This window comes from Trichomonas vaginalis, chromosome IV (genome assembly GCF_026262505.1).
Source record: "Trichomonas vaginalis G3 chromosome IV, whole genome shotgun sequence".
NCBI lineage: Eukaryota > Parabasalia > Trichomonadida > Trichomonadidae > Trichomonas > Trichomonas vaginalis.
Window position 1 is genome coordinate 2,121,543 of NC_067206.1, and position 21,374 is coordinate 2,142,916.

At 30.5% G+C, this 21,374-nt stretch overlaps 4 protein-coding genes and 5 pseudogenes across 9 annotated transcripts, besides 2 other annotated features; 6 read left to right on the plus strand and 3 right to left on the minus strand.

The window, feature by feature from the left end:
- Positions 1-1,025: 1,025 nt before the first annotated feature.
- TVAGG3_0012880 (uncharacterized protein) lies at positions 1,026-1,346 on the plus strand (the record flags this gene model as incomplete). Its single annotated transcript, XM_001295291.1, has 1 exon — positions 1,026-1,346. The coding sequence occupies one exon, from the start codon at positions 1,026-1,028 to the stop codon at positions 1,344-1,346; it is 321 nt and encodes a 106-aa protein (XP_001295292.1).
- A 646-nt stretch (positions 1,347-1,992) lies between these two features.
- Positions 1,993-3,586: a mobile genetic element.
- Positions 3,587-7,381: 3,795 nt separating this feature from the next.
- Positions 7,382-21,374: part of a mobile genetic element that runs on past the window's edge.
- Positions 8,212-9,014, plus strand: TVAGG3_0012910 (annotated as a pseudogene). The gene has a single exon. A coding segment is annotated over exon 1 (803 nt).
- TVAGG3_0012920 lies at positions 11,012-11,961 on the plus strand (annotated as a pseudogene). Its single transcript has one exon. A coding segment is annotated over exon 1 (950 nt).
- Positions 12,120-13,104, plus strand: TVAGG3_0012930 (annotated as a pseudogene). The gene has a single exon. A coding segment is annotated over exon 1 (985 nt).
- Positions 13,915-14,469, plus strand: TVAGG3_0012940 (annotated as a pseudogene). The gene has a single exon. A coding segment is annotated over exon 1 (555 nt).
- Positions 15,073-16,230, plus strand: TVAGG3_0012950 (uncharacterized protein; the record flags this gene model as incomplete). Its single annotated transcript, XM_051219957.1, has 1 exon — positions 15,073-16,230. The coding sequence occupies one exon, from the start codon at positions 15,073-15,075 to the stop codon at positions 16,228-16,230; it is 1,158 nt and encodes a 385-aa protein (XP_051104943.1).
- TVAGG3_0012960 (uncharacterized protein) lies at positions 16,957-17,253 on the minus strand (the record flags this gene model as incomplete). Its single annotated transcript, XM_051219958.1, has 1 exon — positions 16,957-17,253. The coding sequence occupies one exon, from the start codon at positions 17,251-17,253 to the stop codon at positions 16,957-16,959; it is 297 nt and encodes a 98-aa protein (XP_051104944.1).
- TVAGG3_0012970 (integrase core domain containing protein family) lies at positions 17,273-18,238 on the minus strand (the record flags this gene model as incomplete). The annotated part of the gene is made up of 1 exon (XM_051219959.1): positions 17,273-18,238. One exon carries the CDS (start codon positions 18,236-18,238, stop codon positions 17,273-17,275), a length of 966 nt encoding a protein of 321 aa, XP_051104945.1.
- Positions 19,060-20,450, minus strand: TVAGG3_0012980 (annotated as a pseudogene). Its single transcript has one exon. A coding segment is annotated over exon 1 (1,391 nt).

Genomic DNA, 21,374 nt, shown 5'->3' on the forward strand with positions numbered 1-21,374 from the left:
CGTTAGTGTTGGAGTTTGTGGTTGTTGTTAGTGTTTGTCATTTGTGCTGAGGTTAGTACTTGTCGTTAGTGTTGGAGTTTGTGCTGAAGTTAGTGAGAGAATAAATTAAATCATGAACTTTGCCATGGTCTCTGTCCTAGTAGTTTTCATTAAGTTCTGGAAATAATGAAAGTCATAAACTTTGCCATGGTCTCTGTCCCTAGTAGTTTTCATTATCTCACAGAGTTAATGAAAGTCATACTTTCTATCAGATGAAGCATGCAGATGAACATAATGAAAGTTAGTGAGTTTGCCACGAGTTATGAATAAAATATTGGCATATTAGATGAGATAGTTGATGAAACAGATGAAGATAAATTAAATCTTGGACTTTGCCACACTCTGTCCCTAGTTCCTCAAAATCCTTGACAACGTTGCTTAGAAATTTTGGTTCAAAACCTCATCTGATTTTAATCTGTTATGCTACCTGTTAAGTTTCGCGAGATTATAAATGTCATGGAGTTATATAAAAAGGAGGGACAGCTAGGGACACTGGAAGTACTTGTAAGGCTATCTGTTAAGATTGCATGAAATACTAAAAAGTCATGAAATCCATTATCGCTGTGCTAGCTTCACCTTAGAGTAAAATGACAAATAAAGTCACTGAAGCAATGAAACAAAAGTTTTTGGTAGAATACATTAAATCAGGAACTATTCCGGAAGGTTTTTACATTCATACTATGAAGGATGGTAGAGTTCAGTTTAGAAAGATAAAGCAACCATTAGATAAAGAAGGAATTTTGAGAAAGATTAAACTTCATGAGGACAACATTGCTGAACTTAAGAAGAAGTTAGAAGAGTTGGAGAAAGGAAGAGAGTTATAAAGTAATGAATTCAACAGGTTAGAAATGAGGGTAGAAATGAGGTTAGATCTACCCTTCTACCTAAATTTATTTTGCGCTATGTTTTCATACGTGTGAGGGTGGTGATATCATTAATTTTTAAGTTTATTTTTTATTTTTACTGAAAATTTTTATTGGATGTAAATGACGAAAACTATTGAGATAACAAACTACAACGGTCATGAGTTCAAGAATTTGTTCTTCGTTCCTCGTGAAAATACATTCTATCAGATACGAGGGAGAAAGGGTAAAGTTAGTTTGAGCGTTTATGAAGGAATGAAGAATGGAAAGTTTATACAAGCATACGATACAAACGGTAAACGTGTTTCATTAGCTTTGTCAAAACTTACTAACATTTATTTTGACAGTGATTTTGACCTATATGAAGAAGAAAGTGAGTCAGAAGATTATGAGCTGTTATGTGAAGCACAGCAATGGGAGGAGTTGCAATACTTTTGTAAGTGAGAACGTTTATTTTTACATTAATGAAGTCGTTTGTGAAAACGTTAGTGAAGTGAAGTGGTTGGCGGCTTTGTAAATATTTAAGGTTAAGTTAGTGTTGTCGTTTGTGTTGTAAAATATAAGTTAATGGTTTTGTAAAGTGTCAAAACAGCTAAGTGGTGTATGGAGACGCGCAGTGCCACCATACACGACTTAACCATACTTAAGAAGTTAGAGAAAGTTTATGGCTTCAAGTATGACTACAATAGGGTTAACACTGATGATGAAGATATTGAGGAAAATTTATGAGAACATTAGTGAAGTCGTTAGTGAGAACGATAGTGAGAACGTTTATTTTTTACATTAGTGAGTTCGTTAGTGAAATGAAGTGGGTGGTGGTTTTGTAAATATTTAAGGTTAAGTTAGTGTTGTCGTTTGTGTTGTAAAATATACGTTAACGGTTTCGTAAAGTGTCAAAACAGCTAAGTGGTGTATGGAGACGCGCAGTGCCACCATACACGACTTAACCATACTAACTAAGTATACTTCCTTGGAACGCCCGTAACTTTTCCTGTAGCGACGATAGACCCTTACTTGTCCGGACAAAGTTATACTAAACATCTTCAGGGCTAGAGGGCACGAAGTGCCTGGAGGCCCCACTACCTTTTTTTTTTTATATATTATTTTTCATATGTATAAATCATATAATCTATATCTATGCAAATCTCATCTAAATTTTTTTGAAACAAACCGCTACCATTTTATAATGGTCCATCTTAAATTCATCATAAATTCTGGTACATGTTAGTACCAGAGTCTTCAAATCTCAAACACTCTGGTACCAACATGTACCAGACGCGAGTTTCCAATGCCCTCGTACGATTTTCTATTAAGATCTTCTTGAATGAGAAGGTCTTCATAGAAACTCGTATGAGGGCTTCTCTTTTAAATACTCTGGTACCTGCTGGTATCAGAGTCGACTTTACAGCCCTTTCCCCAATTTTGAAGCTGGGGAAAGTTTTCAAGCAATGAAAGGGAAGCTCTCGCTATGAGGTGAAAATCTAGAATTTTTACCTCATAGCGAGTAATCCTTTGTTAATTGCTTGAAAACTTTCTTCAAATTATCAAAATTTCGAGGAAAGTTTCCTTGCTTCAAAGTAGAGATAGAGCCCTTTGAGCCACTGCATATAGGTCAGTGACTCAAAATACTCCATCTCTACTAGAAATCGCCAAAATTTGGGTCGCAATCTTTGAAATGCGACGCAAGTTTTGGCAATTTCGCGAGGGACTTGCTCCATTTGGTGCATAGATTCACACTCTATGCACCAGATGGAACAATTCTTTCGCTGACAGCGGGAAACTTTGTCTGAATAGTTTAACATTCAGACAAAGTTTCCCGCTGTCAGAGAGGGAATGGAAGGGTAAGAGGTATATATTCATAATGTATACCTCTTACTCTTCCATTCCCTCAAGAAAGTTCAAAAACTTGGGTGCAATCAGAACTGATTGCACCCAAGTTTTTGAACTTTATATAAGGAATTGTTGGCTATGATGTACTGATCATGAATCAGTACATCATAGCCAACAATTCCTTCGCAAACAGTGGGAAACTTTGTCTGAATAGTTTAACATTCAGACAAAGTTTCCCGCTGTCAGGGAGGGAATTAGAGGGTGGGATATATATAGAAAGACTATAAATCTCTCACCCTTTAATTCCTCAAGAAAGTTCAAAAACTTGGGTGCAATCAGAACTGATTGCACCCAAGTTTTTGAATTTTGTATAAGGAATTGTTGGCTATGATGTGGATAGCCGCTGCCAGACCAAATGAATTAACCGTTGTGAATAACGTTTCTGAATCTTTATTTAAAAAAGATAAAATATCACGATTTTGGCTGCGTTAAAAATCAAAGAATTGATGTTTTTGTCAAAAATCTTTTAGAAGAAGTTGCACCCAATTACTTTTATCGTATTAAAAACGATTTACTTCAAACAGGTTTTATTCCTTCAATTAGAATTCGCGAGCCTCGATTGACAGATTATAAAACAAAATTGAAAAGAGAAGTTCAATCACGTTTATACCAAGTATTAAATTTTGTTCAGAATCAAGAAGCCAATTTGAATCCATTAAGATTTTTATTGGAAAATGCTGAAGAAAAACTTTCTCATATAAATGAGAAGATACAAAATTCAATTACATATTTAAGATCGTTTGAAATTCCAAATGAATTGTTAGATACGTATATGTTAGAAATTAATGAATTTTAGTAGTAGGATATGAAGGGTTTTGTGACTTTTTTTGTTACGTCTATATATAGATGAAGGTATATTTTCACATCTTCTATATATAGATGATATAAAAATTTTTTCTTACGTTTTTTAAGTCATGAATTCGTAAGAAAGCGCGACATTATTAAATAAATTAGTAATAAATATTATATACTAAACACATTTTAAAATTTATTTATAAATCATTAAAAAATTAACATTAATTTTAAATATATTTATTTATAAATCATTAAAAATTAACATTAATTTTAAAATATATTTATTTATAAATCATTAAAAATTAACATTAATTTTAAAATAATTTATTTTTTATCTTTTATAAAAGAAGCTATATATGATGATGTCAGATATTCCGCGATTAATTAAACATTGTTTAAATCCTGAATGGATTAAACTTCAATTTAAAAATGAAGATTGTGAATTATTAAATGAATATGAAAGCCAAAATAAGCTAATGAGGTATAAATATAATATGATAAAGAATATTTAATTTCATGGAATCAATGGAGTCATAATCAAAGACCTCATAAACGAGAAGAAGAAATTGAAAATAATGAAATGGAAATCATTGATGACATTAAAGAGGATGGAATTCCTAAATTTTGTAGAAAAACCTTTAGAACTAAGTTAGGAGCATATAAACGTAGAGTATTAAATCCTGAATATCTTAAACATATATTTAAAAAGGAAGATTGTGAATTATTAAACGTTAATGAATATGAAAATGCTAAATCAAAACTGAGATATAAATATATTGGAAGTGATGAAAGGTGTAAAGATAAAGATAAAGTTTATTCAGTTTCATATAATAACTGGCACACGTTGGGGATAAGAAAACATTTAGGAGATTATGGTAAAAGTTCTGAATTCTTCAAATCTAGTATGTACGAGAGAGTAAAAGAAATTAGAAATAATTATTTTCATGAATAAAAGATTCACTACCATAATGAAATAAAAAATAAACTTTAAGAAGAATTTGATGAGTTCAACATTGAACTTTAAGAAACTAATGATTATTTGAATTTATGAAATCAATTATCTGATTTATTCTTTCTTCAATCTCTTCTATTCTTTTTGTTAAATCATCTATTTTCATTAATGAGGTGATTCTTGATTGAGGAATAGATTTCAAACTAACCACCCCCTTTATTTTTGAAATTTTGAATCCATCAACTTTAAACATTTTATTCAATTTACACGTTGTCAATTCTTCAAATAATTTTTTATTATTAGCATAATAGTCATTAAATTCTTCAACAGATGAAAAATTTTTATTTCAGTAATTGGTTTAACAATGTTTATTTTTTGTTGAACATCTTTACTTTCATTTATTTCTTCCTCCTCTGTTTCATTTATTTTTCAAAATCGGTTTCATTATCATTAAATAAAAATTAGAATATAAGTGATGAAATATTTTTTTAATTAATATTAAATCAGAAATGGCGCAGGATTCTTTAAAAAATTATGGGAAGGAATTAAGAAAGCTGCGGGTTGGGTTCATCAAAAGATTATTAAACCCATTGCAAACTTTTTGGCACCAGTAGCGAAAACGGCAGGAACTATCATAGGTGGAGTATTAGGTACTAAAGCAGGTAATCCGGCGATGGGAGCACAAGCAGGTAAGCAATTGGTGGAATAGCTGAAGGAATACTTAATAAAATAGGAGGTAGATAGTGGAAAATAAATTATTTTAAATTATTTTTATCTTAGTATCGTTGTAGTCTTTGATAAACTTTTTCTCCTTTATTTAAAACTTCTCTTATTGGGGCAGCTTTTGGTGTTATTGATTCAGCAACGTCACTAATTGCTTCTTTTATTCTTAAATATCCAATTTGCTCCCTTCTTCAATGTTTCCCAAACTTTACTCGCTCCTCTTTTACTTTATCCCACAGTTTCTTAAATATACCTGCAGCCATAGTTGATTATTTCATTAAAATTAAAAATTCATTTTCATCTTTTAATTTTGATTTTTTATTTATTAATAAATGACGACTAACTATTTGGTGCAAACACTAAACCGATTAATGGAAATGTGTTTCATTCATTCGAAAAGATAAATGAAATATTCGCAAAGAATGACGGTAGAAGATATTATAGAGAACTTGAAAGTTCATGCTATGACTCTGATGCTCCATATTTTGATGATAAACAAACTCATTTAAGAATTACAAATCCAGCTCATGATGTGAATCAATTAGGTGACACATATATTAAACGCAAGGTTAAAGCTACGTTAATTTCAAATAAAGCTTTCACATGTGATGCCGCTTTTAAATGCATGCGTTTATTCGTTGGTTACAAATCATCAAATCAAAGCTTTAAACAATTAGAAGTAGAAACTGAAAGAGGTGATGCCGGTTATCTTCAAATGGATTGCGCCCGTGAATCTTTCGCATTTGCAACATATAAACCAAAATCAGAAAGGAAAGTTAAAAAGTTTGTTCATTCGTTATATAATAATGTTCAAAAATATGATAACTCAGTATGTGGTAAATATATTGACCCTCAGAAGTTTTCAAGAAAGCAAATGAAGAAGTTGATGTCACTTTTGATATGATTATTCCGGTAAATGATTTGTTAGCATTTCAGGCGTTCGATGATTATCCTAAATCATTTGGTGAAATCATTCTTAAATATTATGTTTTCAGGGATACTTTAGTATTTTGTCAGGTTGAACCCGCTAAGAGTTGCTGATTTACAAAATTACGTTTATGAAAAGATAACTGATGAAAATTATGAAAAGATTATGAATCATGTTTATAAATATGATCGCAAATTCCAACAAATCGGACTTCCTGCCAAATTAATTACAAGCTTAGCCGCTACATCTGCTGACGCAACAGTTGATAACGTTATTATTTCATGCACAAAGATGGAAGTTTTAGAGGATAAATGCATTACACCAGGATACGGTTTAATTGAAGAATCAGTTAAAGCAATACCACGTTTATTCAGTAAGGAAGATCCATTCATGATTCCAGCTCAACATATTGACGTTCGTTCACTAAATGGAAGTTGCATCACTCCTGAAGGTATTAGCTCAGATTTCTCATACGCTCTTCATAATGTTACAGATGTTGTGTTAACATTTCCGAAGAATGCAATGCAAAGAACAGTTTTAGAAAATCCAATGCTTCGAGGTCTTCAGGTCACTATAGATTCCAGAAACTTCCCGATCAAGCGATGACCACAGTGGGTGACATATTCTTTACACGTATGCTTCAAGCTTCTGATTTAGATGGAGTGAATGAATCACGGAAGAATACGAGGACTCATTAACTAGACCACTGAATGCAGATGATGGCACGCCATTAGTTAGAACATGAAAGACCAAACTTCATTCTTATGCACTATTCCAGTTCAACGTGATGGAGCGGGTATATTCTTTGATGGATTAAAACTTTCAAACTCACAAGTTACAGTACAAGTGAAAGCTTATCCAATCATTCAGGGTGAAAATGACACTTACTGTTCAAAGGTGACAAATCCTCCTCAGGTTTGGTTTACTAGGACTACGTATTGGACATGGACACCGGACGAAGGTTTGAAATATCATTCAACAGGTACACCACCACAGTATAGAAGTTCATATGATGAAATATTGATGAATAGAAATGTTTAAAATTATAAATTTATTTTTGATTAAATGGATTTAAATTCATCCACCCCTTATGAAGAATTAACAGATGTATATAATACATACGTGGATGATATGATTAATGAAGCATTGAGTAATAATAGAAATGCTCTATCTAAGGAAAAATTAATGAAAATTCCATATTCTGAATGTTACTTAAATTCAATCACTGCAGCAATTGGTAAACAAAATAAAGGTAAAACATTAACGATATTAAAACAAATTATCATTATTGCTAACACCTCCCCCTATTCACATGTGTTAATTTATATCAACCGTTCAGGTTCACCTTCAGATGATACATTTGAATCTTTAAAGCATTTAATCAAAATTCCAATTATTTATTTATCACAAGAAGAAGCAGAAGATTATTTAAAAAACTTTTTAATGTATAAAGAATTATATAATACAATCAAGAAGCAAGGATTAGAGAATAAAATTATTGATAAACAACGGGATGAATTATTTGAAACACTTTCCATTTCAAATTTTGATAAAGAATTTTTGCATTCACTAATTTTTCTAGATGATGCCGTGAAATCAAAACTAATAACAAATGAGAAATCATATTTTAATCAGTTATTAACTCAATGTCGACACATTCAGTGTTCATTCTTTATGGCTGTTCAATATTTCAAAGCATTAAGCACAAACATTAAATCAAATCTATCAACACTTTCATTTTTAGTGGGTTTTAGTCACAGTTGAACGTTATGCTTTATCAAGTGAATTTACCATGAGCATTAATGAACTTTACACACAATATCAACAATTAGGAGAACATGGAAAAATAATAGTTGATTTAAATAAAGGAAGTGTTAAATTTGATTAACTTTTTATAATTAATTTTTATTTTTTATTTATAATTAAACATGACAGAAATTGCAAATCTTCTACAGGTTCCATTAAAACAAGGGACAAACAAAAAGGGTGCATATAATAGAACTATGAAAGTTCCAGACGGAATGAAAGAATTAGTCCACATTGTTGCCGGTCTTCAAAAGGATGTTAAAACAAATGAGAAACGTTTTAACATTACAGAAGCTCAAGCATATGCCAAACGTCATGGACAAATTGGGAAGCACACGAAGCAGACATTACGGGTCCAAATGGAAAACCCGATGGTATAAATGAAGTTTTCGTTACTGATGGTCAAGGTAATATTAAAGTCATAAATGGTTATAATTAACTATAACTGATTATCCTAAACGTAAAGCATATAATGAACGTTATCCTATGCAATTTGATGAAAATGGAAAAGCTGTTAAACAATACATTGGAGAAGGTGAACATGGTCCAATGTATTCATACCATCTTAATCCATATTCTTATTTCAATGAAGAATTAAATGCTGTTGAAGAGGGACCGGATGGATTACCACGATATGTTAATCAGTTTGATGGTCAATATGCAAATATTAGACCTGAAATTCCAGCTAAGAAATTCTTTAAAGTTCTTTATTCGATCCAGTGTTCAATGAACAGAAAGAAGCAATGAAAGCAGATTTAAACCAATTCAAGTGGCAAGAATTTCTTCATCTTCACTTTCAGAAGCGTTCAAGGAATTGATAAAGAAACCACTTTATTCTCAACAAGGTTATAACTTTGATTTAATTAAAGAAAGTGATAGACGTAAATTAGAAAAATCAGATGGTTTTAAGAATGCATGTAATGAAATGATTAAAGATATTGTAAATGATAAAATAAGACTGGAAGAAACTCAAAGCAATATCAATAACATAATTGGTGCAGTTACAAAGAAAGTATAAGCAAACAATGATGAACCTTGGGATATTACCGTAACAACTAAATAAAACTTAAATATATTTTTCTTTTTTTATTCAATTATAAATGAGAAGACGTTTCACAAGTCAAAAGAAACTAACGCAAAAGCAGAGATTACGGTTGGTTATAACGTAAATGATGATAAATCACGAATTATTCAAAATGTTAAAGTTAATGTTAGCCCGAATTAACAAGGTCAGCAACTCAACCAAATTTATTAACTCGGACTTACCGAAAAAGGAGGAGGAGCAAAATAAAGAAGATGGAGACCCAATCATTTTATCTGAACCCGGTAAAGAACCTGTTGAAATTCCCACTTATCCAACATACCCCGCCTCTTTCATCAAACATCGAGAACCCAGGAATCTACGATTCCAGTCGCAATGCGCCATATAAAGTAGACATTAATTCTGAATTAATGAAAATTTACCGTGATATAATAATTAATAATTATGATTCAATAATAAATTTAATTGACCAATCTGGTTTAATTATTTTACCTTATGAATCATTAATTCACATTATCGCCATTCTTTGTGATGTTCAAGATTCAGACGTTAAGATTCAATTTTTCATAGATGATGAGGTTTCATGCTGCGGAACAGTTGCAAAAATAAATCCTATAAAGGATATTAGCACAATTAAGATATCAAAGAACGGAACAACAACTGAACTTCATTTAACATATAATGATATTTATAATAAAATAGTTGATGAATATAAAATATCACTTGAAAAATTCTTTGTTAAGGCTATTTAATATTCAAGCATTAACATTATTGAATAATAATCCTTTGAATCATAATCAATAATAATTGACCTTTCACCAGTTTCTATCGTTTGTTTTATTTCTTTTTGTTCCCCACTATCTGGATCGGTCATTGTAATTGTTTTTGTTATAGTATCAGCTTTATCTTTAACTTCAATCTTTTTTCCATCAGGATATTTAAACCAAAATTCCAAAAATTCGATATTGTCAATCTGTTCATATTTTAATCTATCAATTACATTTTTAATACCATCTGAAAATCTTATGAAATGGTCATTATATGGGTTTGATTGAACTAAATTTGAATGAAGTGAAATATAACCTGTTATGAATATGACATTGACTCATATTTTCTGAAAACACTAAAATTTATAACATGAATGAATTTCTTATTCGTTGAATTTAAATTCTTGAGGTAATCTTATTCTAGTTTTATTTATCACTGAAAATAACGCTTTACCATATTTTTAATCGTAATAAAAATGTCAATTATCAATATTATTTCGAATAATAGCTGTGAATTAAATTTAACAGTTAGCGGAATTTATAATGTTACTCTCGTTTCTGTGAGTGGTAAATTTAATCCCATTCTTTTAGACCCTTCAGATTATATATCATTTATTAAAGATGACTTGAAAAAACGTATGATATGTATATAAATAATGTGATAGCGAAATGGGATATTAACATGATTTTAAGTTATTTAAATGAATCATTTATCGTATGGTATGAAGAAAATTTTAAATCAAAACCGATAAACTTTTTGAACTTGATGAAATAAATAACCTTATTAAATTTCCGCTGAAAATTAAATTTTGTACTCCTCATCTTCGTTCATTGTTGGGGATATTAAATTTTGAAAAAGATGTTGGGATGTTTTGTATTCTGACACTGGTTCCAATTTCATTTTAATCAGATGTGATAAAGTTAATACCCCAATGAGATTTTCACATCAAACATTAGACCCTAACTCTTACCCATCAATAAAAACATTTTATCCATCAACTTAAACACATTTTCTTTATCATATCCGTTTCAATTATCCGGGAATTCATTTATTCTTCATTCAAAAGATTTATCAAATATTAAATTTAGAATAACTGACCTATTTGATTGTGATTAGAATTCATGAATGAAATATTATGGCAATTTCAAATAGAAAAAATAGCTGATGAGATAACAGATTAAATATTTATTTTTAAATCATAATAAATGATTAAACAACAGCAACCACAACAACTTAAGGCACAAAGCACCCAGGTCCCTCAGACCATTACATACGCCATATATGCATATAATTCAAAGACGGCAGAACAAACGCAAAGGTTGAAATATGGAGATTTGGAGATAGTATTGAAAAATGACCATTTCGAATTCGTTTGCAAAGGTGGTGCAGTGATATCAAATATAAAAGAAATTTTATTTATGAATTCAAAAATTAAAGGTATAACGGATGATATAACATCAATTCCACCAGAAGAACAGAGATATTACGCATTAAATGCATTTCCTAAAGTTTTGAAGATTGGAAGATTTAATTTAAATGAGGAATTCATAAAGGTTTCCTAAATGACATAATGAAGAAGCAGATAAGGAATATGTGGATAGTGAGTTAATGAAGAAAGGCAAATTTGGTTTATGTTGATGAAAAAGATAATGAAATTAAAGAAAGGGTTGAATGGTATCATGAATGGACATCAAAGATTTTAAAACTAAAGCCGATACAGGATGGGTTTCAGGATGTTTAGACCTTAAAGCGGATAAAATATGTTAACGATGAGTTAGAGAAGAAAGCAGATAAGGAATATGTGGATAGTGAGTTAGAAAGAAAGCTAATATATCATTTGTTAATGAAGAAATAAAACAATCAGAGGTCTATTTTACTCCACCATTTTTAAATTTTATGAAATCATCAGATAAAACCTTTGATATAGATTCTTTTGAATGGATATGTTTCGATGGAGTGACCATGTATTTATTTTATACAGCTGGAGTGCTTTATTATTTTAAAACAAATGATTTTAAAAACTATGAATCATTTACTCCATCTGTTTTGAATCCTGATACACGAAAGCCAATCATTAATCCAAGAATTTTATATGTTGAATATAATAACGGTAAATTTATGGGAATGATAACGGTTGGAGATGATTTTTGCCCTTGTTATTCATTCGATTGTATCCAATGGTTCAAATGTAATTTAAATCAAGATGCTAAATTTAAATATCCAAATAATCCTATTAGATGTGTTAATAATAAATGGGTACTAATTTATGAAGTCAATCAAATTTTCATTAGTGAGGATGGGATAAATTATTATATGTTTAGTATGATGTCATCAGATTTGAAAATTGATTATACAAGTAAATGGTATTACATTAACAACATGTATTTTATCCTACAAAATGATAAAATTTATAGATCATCTTCAATACCACAAGGTCAATTTGAACAAATTTTTCAAGCTGATGGAGACATTGAAGCTTTATGTTATGGATCAAATGTTTATGTTCTCGTTTCAGGTGAAATGGTCTATTCATATCCTGTAAGTTATAACAGACATATTTATTTATCACAGGATTTATCAAATTGGGAATTGGTTTATTCATTCACTCCAAAACTTACTCAAAATTATAGATTTACAAATTTATTTTATATTGATGGGTATTTCATTGCTTTAGGATGTGGTGATTTAGTAAATATCAGTAGTGATGGAAGAAACTGGTCTGAAATCACAAAATTTCAAGATGTTAGAAAAGCAATTTTCAAAAATAATACGTTAATATTGATAACAAGACCAGTTTTAAATACTCACCCAAATTCAATATTATATAATAAATTCAATATTCATAATGGATTAAATACAATTCTTGAGATGATTTACCCCATTGGTTCTATTTATACATCAATGAACTCAACAAATCCATCAACAGTTTAGGTTTTCGGTGTGGAAGCAGATTGTAGATAAATTCTTATACTGTGCTAGATATTCAAAGCAAACAGGAGGTTCGAAGAAAATTACTGAAGCAAACCTTCCACCGCACACTCATACAGGAACTACAAACACAACAGGTAATCATTCACATACAATAACAAAAAGAGGTTATAGAAATCTTGCAGCAGGTTCGGATAGACAGGGAATGGATAGATATGATATTTCAAGCGACCCAGTAGATTCAAGCGCAGGTATTTTCTGTGGAACCACAGGAAATCATTCACACACTTTCACAACAAATCCAACAGGCTCGGGTAAAGATTACATGCCACCATTTGTGACTGTATTCGCATGGTACCGCGTTCATTGAATGAACTAAATATATTTTATGTCTGTAATTAATTAGGTAATGAAGTAATGAATGAACTGCAGAAATATATTTTATCGTTAATGTTTACGTTAATGGTTACGTTAATGGTTACGTTAATGTTTACGTTAATGTTTATGTTAATGCTTTCAGGTTATTCAATAATTAATTATTTTTGAAGAACTGAAGGGGTCACCAGGTCACCAGGTCACCAGGTCATTTAACTTCTCTGAAAAAATGTGACAACATGACATTTAGACAACATCACAGGAGGAAGGCAGTTATGACTTATTTTTGAAGAACTGAAGGGGTCACCAGGTCACCAGGTCACCAGGTCATTTAACTTCTCTGAAAAAATGTGACAACATGACATTTAGACAACATCACAGGAGGAAGGCAGTTATGACTTATTTTTGAAGAACTGAAGGGGTCACCAGGTCACCAGGTCACCAGGTCATTTAACTTCTCTGAAAAAATGTGACAACATGACATTTAGACAACATCACAGGAGGAAGGCAGTTATGACTTATTTTTGAAGAACTGAAGGGGTCACCAGGTCACCAGGTCACCAGGTCATTTAACTTCTCTGAAAAAATGTGACAACATGACATTTAGACAACATCACAGGAGGAAGGCAGTTATGACTTATTTTTGAAGAACTGAAGGGGTCACCAGGTCACCAGGTCACCAGGTCATTTAACTTCTCTGAAAAAATGTGACAACATGACATTTAGACAACATTTACGAAAATTTGATGCAGTCCAAAAATAAAGTTAGTTTTAAAATTATTTTTATTTTTTTATTCCTATATAAATGACAGCAACAAACAACAGCAACAGCAACTTTATCATTTCTGATGAACAAGTTATTGATTCATTAGCTGAGGAATTAGTTGTGGCAGAAACTAAAACCCTCAACGAAAGAATTGGTGAAAACAAGATTGATTTACATAACTACCTCAAACATGATGGAGGAAGAGGAAGGAAAACTGGTACAGCTTTATTAGTAAATAAAATTTCAAATTTAACGATTATAGATGTTGATATCAATAAATCATACAATGATGAACTTAAAGAAACAGTTAGAAAAGACATTTTATCAAAACTTTCGGATAAAGATGTTATCGTTAAAACCGCTTCAGGAGGTCTTCACATTTATTGCAACACTAATTTCTTCTATGCAGTTTCGAACAGAATGATTAAATGTTATTCCTGCAATGATTATGATATTGACATAATGACTTCTATTGATGATTCAAAGCGTTCATTAGTAGTTATGGCTGATTCAAGAGTTCGCAAGAATGCATCAGAACCAATCAATACATACTCATTCATTCGTGGAAGTTATGATTCAACATTAACCAGAACAGTAAACGATATATTAAATGATTTGAATATTAAGGTAAGAGTTGAACAGAAGAACGAAGAAATAAAGAATATCATGAATGAAAACAAAGATGTAAACATTGACGATAAACTTGCCCAGAGCATAGTTGATGGCATCTGTGATTTTGAAGTACATAATGATGGTGGAAACATGAATTTAGAAAAAGAAATAACATTATTCACACTGTTTCAAGCTATTAATTCGTTACCAGATCATTTAATTAATGAAGCATACGATAACGTTTATAACTTCTGCAGTTTACCAGAAAATGCAAAAAGTAATTTTGAAAAAGCACGTAGTAGATATGCACATTTAATGACTTCTCCATTTGTTTTGGTGAAGATTCTAAAACTTTATCAAAAGGAATATTATGATGAATATGTTTTACCTTTATTACGTAAGCCAAAAATAACATTTGATATCAAACTTGATGACTCGTTTTTGATAACAGATATTAGACGCAAGGCTGAAAATCATCAGTATAAAAACAGTTCTGAAGTAATTGAGGATTTATCACGTGTAATTCGTTTTGTAGATTGTGGAAACAAATATTTCATTCAGAAAGATTACAACATACACGACAAAATGAATCAAATATCATTTGTTCTTCAGTCAAACATGAAAGAGTCACTCAAAATGATTAAATTATTTAAAGAAGAAGGTAAAACCATAACAGCATGGGACGTACTATTAAATCAATTGTCTTCATTAACCGTTAAGGGTGTTTGCTTTAAATCTGATTCTCCAGATGTTTTCTCAACGTTTCAGGGTTATAAATACAACATTCTTGAAAAGCCTGATTACTCAAAAATTGAGAGGTTTATGAATTTCATTAAAGAAGCCATTTGTGATAATAACGATGAAGTGTATAAATACCTTCTCGGCTGGATTGCATCAATGATTCAACATCCTGGAATCAAGAATGAAACAGCAATTATTTTGAAAGGACTTCAGGGAACAGGTAAAAACAGATTTACAGATATTATTTCTGAACTTCTCGCTGGTTATTCATGTAAAAACATTACTGAAATAAGTGAGCTAACGGGTAATTTCAACTCAGTAGTTGAAAATAAAATGTTTCTTGTACTTAATGAACTCAAGAATGTAGGTGAAGACAGACTCGCAAACTTCAACGCTTTGAAATCAATTATTACGGATAATGAGATTAGAATTAATGAAAAGAATCAACCCAGAAGAACAGCACAGAACGTTGCAAACTTCATTTTCGTAACTAACAACGTCTACCCTGTCAAAATTGAAGTTGGAGACAGAAGATACATAGTTTTAAGGGTTAATGGTAAATTCAAGGGTCAATTTGATTACTTCAAGAATTTAATGGATTCATGCACTAAGGAATTTTATGATAATTTACTGACGTATTTTATGCAATATGACCTTTCGTCATTTAATGTACGAATCATACCGATGACTGAAGCCAAACAAGATTTAATAGAATTATCAACAAATCCTTTAGATGAATGGATAAATACACATTATGATGAATTATGTGCAGGTATGACGTGTAAAAATGCTCTATTCTGCAAACCATCAGACATGAAAGACAAAAACTTTCAAATGAGCATTAAGGATAAATGTGAAAGGAAACAAAGAAAAATAGATGGTAAACAAACATGGTATTATGTTTTGAAAGAAGAAATGAAAGGATTATATAAACAAATTGAACCAAACGATAATGAGGAATCATTTACTGACGATGAAATACCTGTGAATGAAGCTTTATAAAGTATGACTGGAATTTATTTTTGCCTTCCTCCTGTGATGTTGTCAAAATGTCATGTTGTCTCATTTTTTCAGAGAAGTTAAATGACCTGGTGACCTGGTGACCTGGTGACCCCTTCAGTTCTTCAAAAATAATTAATTATTGAATAACCCATGATGTTGTCAAAATGTCATGTTGTCTCATTTTTTCAGAGAAGTTAAATGACCTGGTGACCTGGTGACCTGGTGACCCCTTCAGTTCTTCAAAAATAATTAATTATTGAATAACCCATGATGTTGTCAAAATGTCATGTTGTCACATTTTTTCAGAGAAGTTAAATGACCTGGTGACCTGGTGACCTGGTGACCCCTTCAGTTCTTCAAAAATAATTAATTATTGAATAACCCATGATGTTGTCAAAATGTCATGTTGTCTCATTTTTTCAGAGAAGTTAAATGACCTGGTGACCTGGTGACCCCTTCAGTTCTTCAAAAATAATTAATTATTGAATAACCCATGATGTTGTCAAAATGTCATGTTGTCACAAACTTTAGAACGGCATAATTTAAATTTTTATTTTTATCATAAATGAATACCCCACAAGCTCAAAATTTACCACGAATCATAACAAGGGAGGAAAGGATAAAAATGATGCAAGAACATGTTAAAAATAACAAACCACTAAAATTGAGAAAATGTGGTTATGCAGTAATGATGGAAAGAGAGATGTTGTCGAAGAGGAATAAAAATTAAATTTGGATAGAGTTTAAAAATTCATCTTTATTAAATTCATCTCTTCCAACCAATTTATTTATTCTATTAAATTCTTTTATTTTTGCTTCACTCAGTTTAATGATTGAACGGTAAGTTTCTAATTTTTCGATTATTTCTTTCCTCTCTTTATCGTTTTCAGTTCCATTAGTTTTATTGTTTTCAACCCCACCGCATTGCGGCTTCTTTTTGTAATAGCATATTTTTGATTTAATTCTGTTTAGTTTCTTTTTATATTCATCGTCTGGACTCTTGACTGCTTTGTTGTCACTCATTTCTTACGAAATAAAAAAATTAAATATTATTTAAATATAATGGAGTAATAAAATAAATCGGAATTTCTATTAATTTATTGTCAACTTCAACTAATGCATTGCCGTTAATATATCTAACAAATTCAGCTATTGTGTCAAATCTTCGTCTTCTTTTTGTCATTGATTTATCAGTTTTTCCATAATCGAGATGAATTAAAACTTTATTTCCTTGTTTAAAATTCATGAGCCCCGAATTAATTTGTTCACGTTTAACATCATTCAACCTTTCCATTTGCTTTCTAATATATTCCAATTCTTTTGAAATATCATTTTTCATTTCCACCGGTTTCATGTTTATAGTTCTATGCCATGTATTATTGTAATAATATACTAACTGCTGTATGATGGAGTCATGATTTCCATCCCAGTATATCTGACCGTTAACCCCTAACGCATCTCTAAGAGTTCTCATTACCGCATCAACTATTTTATTATGAAACGTATATGGAGAGGATGAAAAGAAAAAATTAATTTGTGGGAAATAATGAGTCATAGCTGCCTGAAATCCTTTATCACCATCACCCCTGATATTATCTACTCTTTCATGATCTAGTAAGTATTGAATAGCTCTTCTTGTTTCCTGTTCTGTTTTCCCTTTCACTGGAATGCAATATAAATATCTAGTGTTAATGTTAATGGCAAATAAATAAGTAACGTTTCCTTTTGAATATTCCAGATGATCGATTTCGTATGAATATGGATATGGTGCAAATGAAGGGCGACTAAATTTTTCCTTTAACGGTTGAATTTTTGGGTCAATTCGTTTATTTAATATCTTGAAATCCTTTTTAAAATCTTTTTGCTTCTTTAATGTTTGAAATGGATATAATAAAGTGAATGATGAAGGATTAACTGAAGGAGGAGGAGGTACTGTCGTTGGAGGTTTTGGTGTTGCAAGTGGTTTAATTTTATCTGCTTTGATTTTGGATTTCATTCCTTCCTTCATTAATTCTGGATGTATTCTATTCATTTGTTTTAAATATGCTGTATATAAAGGTTTGATATACTTTCCCGCTTCGAGTTTATGTTGAAGGATGAATTCCAAAAGTTGATCTTCATTTAAAAGTCGGGCTGAATATGGTTTAACTAATGAATCATAAATTAAAGCTAGTGCTTCATTTATGGTCTGAAGGACCTGGGCGTTTTGCACCTTTTGTTTTTGTTCCTTTGGCTTTTGCGGCTCAGGATTATATAATTTATATAATCCATCAATATCTTCTTCTGTTAATACTTTATTTTTGAAATCTTTCAACTGTTTAAGTTGTGATTTAGTTTTTCCCTTTGAATATTCATTATTTTTAATTTTGTCTTTAATTTCAGAAATTATTTTATTATGATATTTCAAAATTTCATTTTTATAATATGGATAATAATATTCCATATCATCACCCGTTATATTTTTATTATGTTTTTGGAGATATGATTTTAATTCATAATAACTAAGAAATTTTTGATTAAGTACTAAATCAGCAATGAAATTTTTTAAATCTGTGTTATCCATTTATATAAAAATAAAATCAATGTTTTAAGGGTGCCCACCTCTTTGAAGCATAGTATCAAAACCATCATTAACGGTTCCTTTTGTCTCTTCTGTGGTATTTTATTAAATAAATGGCATACAACATCCATTTTCACAACATACAGCCGTAGTGTGTGTTTAATGCAGTCTTACCAATTGTTAAGCGAGTCATTGACCCATTTTTAAGTTGTAAATTAATATTCTGACCATCAAATATCAATTTATCATTTATTATATCCAAATAATTTTTAGGTGTTAATTGTTTATTTTGTCGTAAACTAACACCTTTCATTTTTTGTGCAATCTTTTTAAAATCACTTCCATCAATTGAACCGTTGAATGATGTATAACACTTAGGACATAAAGCAACCATGTTATCACCTTGTTTCTCAATTGCTAAACCCAATAACTTCTTCTCATGTGCTTTTTCTTCAGCTTTATTCTTTAATTTAGGTTTAAATTTCTCATCAAAACAGAAGAAATCAAATGGTGCGAATTTGAAAATGTTTTTATCATAAAATTGTTTATCGGTAACAATTGCTTGAAATGCTTGAGTGTTAGGAAGATTTGGGTCGCCAGCGATTGCCCAATAAGATGAATCAGTATCACCTTCAATGAAATGAAAACGATTAACATCATGCATTTATACATAAAATCATAAATGAAAACCAAATACCAGTATTTAGTTATCTAAAGTGAAGAATGCCTCTTGTAAACATGTATCACATCTATAAAATCTATCTTTAAGCATCACTTGATACGTATCTTCCTATTTCTCTTATGTTTTTAAACTTATTTGACATACATGCAACGCGTGCCTTCTGTGCATTCATTATTTTAGTCTTTGCGTAATTTTGTGTATTCATTGCATCGTAACCATATGATCCATTAAGTGAAATCTTGCAAAATAAACTTTTTCCTTTATTTCCTTCTAATTCAGCCTTTTGTCTTTCGTTCATAAATTCGTTCGCAAATTCATTAAAACAAGTGTTTTTAGTAAATGTTAAAATTGATTGAATGTCATCAATGATAAAATGAAATCTGTCTATTAGATACCAAAGATAATAAGAAGAAAATGGTTGATATTGGTTGTGTGTTGATGCTAACTGAGTTAATTTTCTCTGTTTCTGGTCAACTGGTAGATTGTTTGATTTCATGTAATTATACATAAAACTGCCAATTGTTTTTTCATCTGTGATAATATCTAAGTTTCTTATTATCGGTAAAAAGTTTATGTAATCATTAATGTATTTTTCATCAATGTGACCCTTTACTTCAGCCACGAATAAAGTATTTTTCTTCTTAATAATTCCCAGTGCTTTTGCTTTCTTTGTTGCTGTATCACAAATGATAACACCATTCAATCTTCCCGGCATATACATTTTATGGTCAGTATATTGAATGAAATCATGAGGATTAGATGAAAATGATGAAGGATATAATGAATTAAATCAACACCAACGAAATGAGTCATAATGTTGGTGGTGTCCTCATTTGATACAGTTTTAGTTTCTGGATTATATGAAAGTTTATTAATGTGCGTGATTCCTTTAAGATTAACACGATGTTGAACATTTGATAGACCACCAGTAATTCCATTACGGAGAATGTGATAAGCTTCAACTGAATCTAAAGTCATTGGTAAATTATTTTTTAATGCATAATTTCTTAAATTGATTCTTAAACGTTGAACATCTTCATCTTTATTTGATTTTACGACATTGCAATAACAACACATTAACTGACAATTTTCTTTGGTATGTGGTTTTTCATTATCGATTCTATCCAATGTTGGTTTATTTGCATATGTAAACGCTTTACCACACATTTTGCATTTAGATGAAAGGATTAAATCGTGATAGTATTGATAGTCATCCATTGAAACATTGTTTTTAGTATCTCTTTCGCTTTTCATCTTGTTTCTTATATGATTCAATTTTATATTTCCAATACTTTTTGTTAATTCAAAACTTGATTCTTCTCTTCTGGATATTTTCTTAGGATTGAAGTCTTTATATGCTAAGCGTAACGAATCATTGATGCATTCGATGATAAAGAAAGATTATGAAGCATGTCAATTTTATAAACAAATGTTTCTTCAATAATTTTATCAATTGGGTCAATCATAATTTCAACGTCTTTATTGCAATAATGAATAAAATATTCTAATCTATTCTTAAATTTTTAGCATCATTGAGATATATTTGATAATCACTATCTGATATAGTTTCTTGAGTTAATGCTGAATAAAATGAATCTTGAGTGAATGGTTCCTTTATATAATTTCTTCTTCGTAATTTCCCATGTGATGAATTGATAAGGGAAAAAGGATTTAACACGTGATTTATTGTTTCCGAAATCTTGAGTGAATTGGTCTAATGTCCCACCCGCTATATAATTTCTGATGTCAATAAATCAATTCATATGGACGTTTGTTTTCTTTACAATGATTTGCTTAAATTGTGAAGATGAACCCAGCATTGATTTTATTTTCCATTTTGCAGTGTTTAAATCACGAAGAATTAAATTTAAATCAAACTTTCCCGAATTAAAACCTATGATA